Consider the following 9,245-nt stretch of genomic DNA (forward strand, 5'->3'; position numbering starts at 1 on the left):
ATTAAATAACGGTTGCATTTTTTTAGAGATCGAGTCTATTTTAAAATAACAAGACATGAGTAGGGAGCTTTAAGGCTATGTTTGTTTATGTGCTTTCTCAAGAGGAAAAGAGCAAATCGGAAAAGCTTTCGTACGAGAGTTACAATCTGAGAGATAAATCAAACAATTTCGGTGATTCAAGTAGACAATTTTACTCTTGAAACTTTTGCGAGCTTTTGTGGTCTTACGAGCCATGCTTTATACTTAGAACAGAACAAACAAATCTTTTTTTTTACAGGTCGAATGGTGACGGAAACATGATAAAATAACTCAATTTTAGTCACGAATTGTATACAATTCAACTAAATATGGAGGGCCTTGTGTCTTCGCATAGTCTTCGCCACTTTATACCAAATAGCCAGTTCTATCTGGGCAGCCACCAACCAGTCATGGCGATGGCGTCAAGCTTGTCATCACACGCCTTCCACAGGTTCCCCCTTCGTCCACAACCGCTATCAAGTTACCTGGGATACGGAGAACCACTTTCTCCCTTGGACCTTTCCGTTAAACCGACGATTCCAATAACCCCGCCGTGTACTCCTTCGCCTCCTAGGAAACTCTTGAGAAAAAATGAAAACAACAACGACGAACCATATTCACCAAAACACACACAAGACCAAGATGACAATAGAACGTATGTTGACATCCCCGAATCTGAAGCAACATTTCTACAAGATCTTACAGTCGCACCAAAGTTATCAACTTACAAAAGAAAACGCAATAGCTTGTGCAATGATATCAATGATGACTTAAGCGACGATATTTGCTCCCCAGAAAAGAAATTATTTAGGTATCGAAGAGATTCTATCGAACAAAAAACTCCCAACGAAAAAGACTCCGGGAGAGACTCGCCTGAGATAGACGTTTTGGATGTTGAAGATAAACCGAAGAAGGTTTTCCCTAAAACGGTCTCATCTGTCAAAAAAAGTAAGGCGGTTAGGAAGCTGATGTTCGATGAAGACAAAAGTTCTCCCGTTTCTGGAACTATAATTAGAGAACTGGCTGATGATGAGACGTTGGTAGTGAGAAAGGTAATTATAAGATTTTCTAAATTATTATCAGATATTGTATGTAATCGTATATTGAGTAAAACAAAATTATCATCTATTGTCGTTACAAATTCAGGTACATTAAGTAATGGTTCATCCATTTTCGCAAGTAAAAATCGACAGTTACTAAGCTGTACTACTTTTGCGACCTAGTTGGGTATTTTCACATTAGTACATTTTACAGTACCACCAACATGAAAGAATTTCAATAAATTCTAAAAATTCTTGGTATTTGTAAAAGTTTCAAAATTAAAAATCTAGTTATGATCGTATACAATGGGGAAATGTCACATAATACGAATATCGATAAAAACATGTGAAATGGATTTAGAAAAATTAATTGTTATTCCAAAATCAATATGTATGTTGTGAAGTAATGTTTTCATTCATGATTTTGAAAATATTTTTTTTTTTAATGTCTTCACCAAAACGCGAAATGTTTGGCCTTAACAAGTGTGACGTCAAGATTATCGACGATATTCTATTTAAATTTAAACAGTCACAAACAAAGTTCAAATTTTAACAGAACCGTGATGTTTTAAGGGCGCGGTTAATGCAATGAACTGTTTTCGCGGGAATTTAAAATTATAAATTTAAAAATATTTTTTATGCTAGGTACTACTTTACTTTTACTTGACCGTATTTTATAGACGCTTATTAATTTAAAATTGTAAAAAAGGTGTTTCCTTGTTGAATTATGCCCACTTTGAAGGGTTCACCTACGTGATTTTGTTTTTTTAACTTATTCAATAAAAACCTTTAGGCAAAGCTCCGTTAATTCAATTTGATTGTTTTATTTTAACAATGAAATAATGCCTATTGCACAAAATTCAACGATAGTCAATAGTACATCGCTGCTATATAAACCATTTTACGTTTAAATAAAACTGATTTTTGTTTTTTTTCCTGCATTTGTATGGTATATGGCCTACTACGTGGGCACAATTCAATTATTCGACGTTAGGTTTTTTAAGAATTATTAATTCTTTCTTTAATAGCCCTTTCAAATCTTCACATAGAGAAATCCACCTAACATAATATCAGATGGATATTATAAAATTTTGAAGTTAATTGATAACCAGTGGTAAAAGTTGTATAAAAAATGTTGTATGGTTAAATAGGTGATTCCTCAACCAGGTTTGATGATGTTCATCGCGCTTTATTTCTAAAATAATAAAATCATGTTTTTTGTTTTACGTTTTAATAATCCAAATGAATTTGTAGGGTGACATTGATCCAGCTTTCAACGTGGTGGAGATAACGGAAGAAGCAAAGGCAACTCTTGCAAGCATTGAGAACAAGCTCGGGTCGTACATCTGCAGGCTCTGCAGACAGTTGTATGAAGACGCCTTCACCCTCGCTCAACATCGCTGTTCCCGAATAGTCCACATCGAATATAGATGCCCCGAGTGTGATAAGGTAAGAATTACATTGAATTTTAACAAGAAAAGGCTGAAAAATTGGCATTGATCTAGCGAGAAAAAATGCACGTGATTATATAACCATACGTTGTGTCCCGGTCCCGTGTTTTCACGTGGTAAACCAGCTGTATAAAAAAGTTAATTTTTATTACTCTATTATATTATTGACTTTGCTGGTAAACCACGTGAAAACACGGAACCGGGACACAACGCATGGTTGTTATAATCACGTGTTTACACGGCTCCGGGATACAAAGCACGAAAAAAGGAGTGAGGCCCTGTATATGTGCGAACATTGCAATGCAAAATGTAGCTCTCTATAAAGGCCAATGTTGGCAAAACTGCCTTAAAAAAAGGCTTATTTAATTGTTTAAATAATTATTAAACGAAATTTGAATTGATTTAATCCAGTATTTTCATAATTATGACACTTTTAAGAAACCCGAAATTTCACAAAAATGTGCCGGGCACAGGGTAAATTCTATGTGTATTTGGCCGGTACTCAAAGTGTTTTAATTACCTGAATTAAATTATATTTATTTTTCAATTGACATATTATGTGTGAATTAGTTTTTAAACATATATTCTAAAGACGATATTTTTATTATGTATGTTCAAAGCATTAACTTTGTGATCAAATATATAATTACTGATTTAATTTATTTTTTTAATCGGTAAAAAATAATGAAATACGGCAAGGTCAAAAATTATCAATTAGTAATTATTTTTTCAAATAAGTTTAAATATAATTGACTTGTTTTATTTATAGTTAGTTTGGTTTGCTATAAATTTTTGTCGCGAGAGGCACAATTAGCAGACAATGGAGTCCTGGTTCCGACCCTGATGTATGGGAGTGAAGTATGGACTTGGAAAAACAGGGATGAAAGTAAGCTGAATGAGATTTCCAATTTTTAAACTACTTCTTAGGCCAGTTGGTTTTATCCTTGTTGTAATTTGTTAATCTTAATAACTCCCGAGGGGGTGAAATCCAGTATTTTGTCTACAAACATTTGGACAAACTCAAATACTGTAAACGAATTATATTTTTTAATGCAAAAATAACAATGCCACATGTGAAGGACATAAAATTTCGACAGTGTTGTGTGAAATATGGGTCTGACATTGAAGTGTCTGCAGTTGGAAATGAGTCTACATTGTATCATAAGTAGCGTCATTATCGACAGAATATTATGCGGGCTAAAGCAGGTGTAAGTTCAGCTCTTTGTGGTTCATATTATTTAGTTGTCTGTGTTAAAAATTGTTAGTTGTCAAATGGTGGCGGGAATATTTTTCCATGGCGTAACACCGTTATAATAAATATCTAACTAAAAACACTACGAATCAGACTTGTGTAACTGAATTTAGATTTTGTTTCGTATTGTAAAAAAAAAATTAAGTCCAAGACTAGTGAAAATTTACTAATCTGCTTTCCTTCTATATTCTCTTTTTCTTATAATATATTTTGATGTTTTTTTATTCAATTATATCACTCATTTTAATTTAATTATATTACACCAAAATTATTACTGTCCATTATTTATTATAGGAGCAAAAATTCATTATCATTTTCTTGTATACCTACGAACAGGCCATGCCTTTGTGGGATTTTTTGTATACTATTTCTACTATTAATATGTATTTCATTGCTATGTAATTGTGCTTTATTTTTTAATACTCTGTTTTATCACTTATGTTGTTACGTTATTGTAAAAAAACAAAAAAATAAATACATATTTATATTAATGATTTAGATACAATTATCAATAAACTTCTTGGTTTAGATTTACTTTCATTTAATTTTGACCAACGAGCGCTTTCGCCCAAGAAGGCATCTTCAGGAATGGTGAGTGAATGTGAAACTAAACCTAGAAGTTTTATTGATAATTTTGTTTATAATTTTATCTAAACCATTAACTATGGAGTTTTATCAAGAAATATCTACAAAAAACATCAATACAATTAATATATTTAATTTATAAACCACACCTCAATTTTAATTTTGTTTTTGTGTTATTCTCTTTTTATTTTTATAAAATTATTGCATAAAATAAGTATGCATATTTAATAACAGGGAATCTATAAAAAAATAGTTAATAGAAAAAGAAAACGGAGTGTTCTCTGTTTAGAATAATCTTCATCTAACATGGCTCAGCCTGTTATAAGATGGAGATTTTTAACTTGGGGCTAGTTGATCCAATTATTCAATATGGATTAAGAATATGGGGATTAAGTTTTAAATCTTATACGGATAGAGTCTTGAACTTACAGGTACAAATTTTAAAAATTATCGTACCTGTAAAAATAAAGAATGAGGCAAAAGACAACAATAAAATATTATTTGATTTTGTTAACGTTTTGCCAATTAACAAACAGTTTCAATATAAGATAATGACAGATCACTTCCTCGATTGCAATTTTAAATCCAAAATAAACCACCAGATCATGACCCGACAAGTATCGGCACAGCAGCTGATGGTACCACGACAGAAAAACTACTATGGTGACAGAACAATGGGTAGTGTAGTACCAAAACTGTACAATTTAATACCAGCTGAAAATCGTGAAGAAAAAAACCTAATTTCATTTTAAAAAATAGTCAAAAAATTATTAAACAGCAAGTGAAACTTAAGTGTATAAATATATGTTATTCTTTAATTATTATTAAACTATGTACTTACTTATAATTTTTTTTTTAAATGTAATGTAACCCGCAGACAAGCTTCGGCTTTGCGGGAACAAAAATACAATTATGTATGTTACTTATTTGTTAAAATGAATAAAACTTAATAAAAAAAAATAATAAAAAAAAAACTAAATATATAAAAATGAATTGTAATAGAAAAACATTATGTATCATTTATTTAACTGCATATATTAATTAATGAAAAAATATATATATTACATAGTTCTTTTGTCGCTCTCTCGCAAATGCCTCCTCGATACTGTGCGAAAAAGACAACCGCACGTGGAACTAATTATTCAAGATTTTTGTATTTACTTGCAATATTTATTTTTACGAAATTAAAAATAAATAAAACAAAAAAGCAAAAAATACTAAATATATAAAATAAAAAGTTTTTAGGGTGAAAAATATTAAACCACCCCGTTCCCTCTTAATTTAACGTATGAAAACGGGTATCAGGCAAATCATCGTAACTATGACGACATTATTTGTGAAAGATTGTCTGAAGTGTATTCATAGTAAGCCATTATATGCACCGTACGAGTGTCGGAACATCTGTCCATAGACGCACCTGCCTTCTGGGGCCAGGGGTTGCTATTGTCAGCATAATACCTTTCCAGCGTTGAAATATATTTTCGGTAAAGGGGGATTCATTCCGAGAGATATGAGAGGTGACGAAGGGGTCAGTGATTTTTATTTAAATTCTACTAACGAAATCGATTTGAATGGGTTTAGTCAAATTTGAATTATAAAAGGTAGTAAAGACGCAAACTTTATAAAAAAATCACTAAACCTGACATCTTAAGAGGAAATGCTGTCTCACTTTTCTTGATTCAAGCGTAGTTCGTATTTTCTCCCCAGATTATGCCACTAAAGCAATGATTTCTTTACAAACTATAGATATATACCGGTTGTTTATTTATTTATTTATGCTTTTTTAAGTTAGTTCATAACATCTTAAGAACTAATATAAACTTTTAATAAAATTAAAAAAAAATTATCAAAATTTCTCAATTACATATTTTTTCAAATTAATTTTACACATTCCAATTTTTTATATTTCCTTTATTTCTTCAGGTAACTCATTGTACAGCTTCAATCCCTTGTACAATGAGTTTTGAGATTCTGTTTTTTTCCTCATTGGTAATCTTATATTTTTTTTACCCCTTGTTTCATGACATTGTTGGTTAAATTTTATTATTGTATTTATTTTATTCATCCCCTTTATTATTTTATGTATAAAAAATGTCACATTATATTTAATTTGTTGCTTTACTGTGAGCAAGCCAATTTCTTTGTGCATTCTTTCTACATTAGAATATATATTTTTTTTAGTACAATCCTCATAGCCTTATTTTGAAGAATTTGTGTATTTTGAATTTCTCCTTCATTACATAAAAAAATAATGGAAGAACAGTAATTTATGTGTGGACATATTATTGTTTTAAATATAAGAATACTACTTTTTAAATCTATTACATTTCGTAATCTTCCCATAAATGATTTTTTTTTGTTACATATTGAGTATGTTTTTTAAATTTTAAATATCTATCCAAGTAGACCCCGAGATACTTTATTTCGTCCACATCATTTATATTCAAATTATCAATATTGTTTTCGTAACCCTGGGGTATTATTTTTTCCCAATATTCAAACATTTTGTTTTTTGATATATTTCATTTCAATTTACTTACTTTTAACCATTTTGATATATTTCCTAAATCGTAATTAATCGTAATCGGTTGTGTGTCCACTATTGTCTTGTTTTATTGATAAATTGTTTCTTATGGGATATAGAACCATCCAAAAACCCTGAAAGCGTTCAGTTTTATCTGCTGTCTTTGGACGTACGGTATTCAAATATGATTTTTTTTAAACACGTAAGAGGCACAGACGCAAAAAAATTAATCTGGTTCAATTTTGAGGTATGGAAAACGGAACAACGAAAGGTCGATTTTGTAGATTTTGTCGATTTTAGTTAGGTATAATCAGTCCTGTATATCTTTGTCTTTTTTGCTCAGAATTGGGAAGGCGTTTGCAAGAGAGTGAAAAAAAACTATGTTTAAATACATGTTCGTTAATATTGTCTAGCACCACATATCCTCTTAAGAATTATGAATAATATAAGAAATACGGTGTTAGTTCTAAATTGGGACTCCGGCTATACTTTTCGGATCCTATTTCGAAAGGAAGAAGAACGTATTTATTTAAACAAAATAAACAACTACACAAAAAATAGTCGTCAAATTATCAAGACGATACTGACGAAATCTTAATACAGATCCTAACATGACCCTTCCGAACTGACGCTAAATTCCCATTCGTCATAACCTTTTACCTCTCACGAAACCCTAACAGCCTAATTTATTTATTTATTTATATTTATTTATTTGACGGACTTATGCAGTCCATTCTAACGATGGTAAATACAATTTCCCATAATAGATACAGGCACTAATAAAATAAAATACAACTAAATAAAATTAAAGCTAGGACAAAAAAAATAAATTACTACCTCAAGACAAGATCTGGTCTATCTTAGTGATAATAATACCAAAAGTAGATACAATCCGGTGCAAAAAGCCCTAATCATCCTAACAGCATTTGATCCTGAGAACCTCTCAGACCGTAGACCAAACGAAGTGGGTGCTCTGAGTTAGTCTACTATTTAGTTTTGGAATCGCTATGTTTTTTTTCAAACCCCGTGTTGAGGAAAATCATAACAAGTTGTGTTCAATGATTAATTTCTTTTTCAGGTCTTCAACTGCCCGGCCAACCTCGCCTCCCATAGAAGATGGCACAAGCCAAGAGTTCCCGGATCTGGGAAACATGGACGAAAGGTTCCACCCACAATTATCCAACCAGAGTCAGACATGGCGTCCAATGATGCCACCGATCCGGCTGACGGAAGTAAGTTCCCGTGTACTATATGTGGCAAAATATTCAGACGCCAAGCGTATCTTAGGAAACATTTTGCGAGCCACCAAAATTTCGACACAGATAATATATCAGGAAACGAAAAACCAGGGTTTTCTGACAAAAATGAGGAAATCATCAAGTATCCGCTAAGGCTAGATGATTTTGGAGACGATGTTAAAATGATGGAAGATGCTATTCAAGAAAGAATTCTAAACCGTCCTCATAATGGGCAGGAATTCTCCGCTTTCAGATTAGTTCATTCTGAACTGACCAGAAAGCCTAACCATTTTGAAGTCGGCGAAGAAATCAGAGATACCAACTTCAATAGTTTCTGGAACAAAATACCCCCAGCAAGACCAATGAGCATTAACTATTTTGCAGATAACGAAAACACAACTGATAAACTTATACGCCATCGTGATGAAGATAATGCTACGAAGACATTACGAAGCTTTGAAAGAACTAGCAGCAGGCATCCTTCTTCAGTTTCTTCTGATTCTGAAGAGTCACAGACCCTGGATATCACAGGATCAGAAGATGAAACTCCGACTGAATCAAAACGAAATACTCATCCAGTCGGCGGATCTACGTCTTCTAGAATGGAGGTGGATGGGGAATCCAACTGACATTTGATGATCATGAGACCTGTTCCGAGGTTTCCTCAAACCCTGGAGCCTGCACCAAGGTGGCATTTTCCACCGAACAGGCACAGTTTAAATAATTTTAACGGCTTTCAAGGGACTAATTATAACCCCATATACGCTTTTAATTCTAGGAACGTAACCGAAAATAATGTGAACAATCGGTCAAATTACTTTCTTTAATTTATTAATTTTGTAAATAAGAGTAATTAGTTTAATTCAAATAAAATGGTAGCTATTTCAGTATATTCATTAGTCAATAAATTGATTTCATTTTATATTATAACATATATATAGGAGTATATAGTTTTATGATGCTTACATAAAAATCACAATTCCTATTTTAAAATGTAAATTATTTATAATAATATGGAAACGCTTCTAGTTTGTACAGCTAGTCATTTTATTAGTTAATTATTGTATTGTTTGGTGTCTAGTCAACTATATTTACATGTAATTAAATTAAGTATATATTATATTATTAAACAACATT

General features: G+C 31.7%; 1 protein-coding gene across 1 annotated transcript; it reads left to right on the forward strand.

Moving 5' to 3' along the window:
- Positions 1-347: 347 nt before the first annotated feature.
- On the forward strand, positions 348-8,737 carry LOC148282724 (uncharacterized). Its single transcript, XM_088224574.1, has 5 exons — positions 348-1,070; positions 2,313-2,507; positions 7,949-8,198; positions 8,340-8,484; positions 8,566-8,737. Exons 1-5 carry the CDS (start codon positions 348-350, stop codon positions 8,735-8,737), a joined length of 1,485 nt encoding a protein of 494 aa, XP_088080700.1.
- The last annotated feature ends 508 nt before the right edge of the window (positions 8,738-9,245 follow it).

This window comes from Micrasema longulum, unplaced genomic scaffold, assembly GCF_059751315.1.
Source record: "Micrasema longulum isolate JH-2025_06_02 unplaced genomic scaffold, ASM5975131v1 h1tg000299l, whole genome shotgun sequence".
NCBI lineage: Eukaryota > Metazoa > Arthropoda > Insecta > Trichoptera > Brachycentridae > Micrasema > Micrasema longulum.

Bases quoted from the DNA above. Each gene is read 5' to 3' on its own strand.
- LOC148282724 (XM_088224574.1), top strand. From the start codon at position 348: ATGGAGGGCCTTGTGTCTTCGCATAGTCTTCGCCACTTTATACCAAAT. The intron at 8,199-8,339 runs TATCAGGAAACG...GTCCTCATAATG, and splicing joins AAATTTCGACACAGATAATA to GGCAGGAATTCTCCGCTTTC. The intron at 8,485-8,565 runs TTTTGCAGATAA...ATTACGAAGCTT, and splicing joins AGACCAATGAGCATTAACTA to TGAAAGAACTAGCAGCAGGC.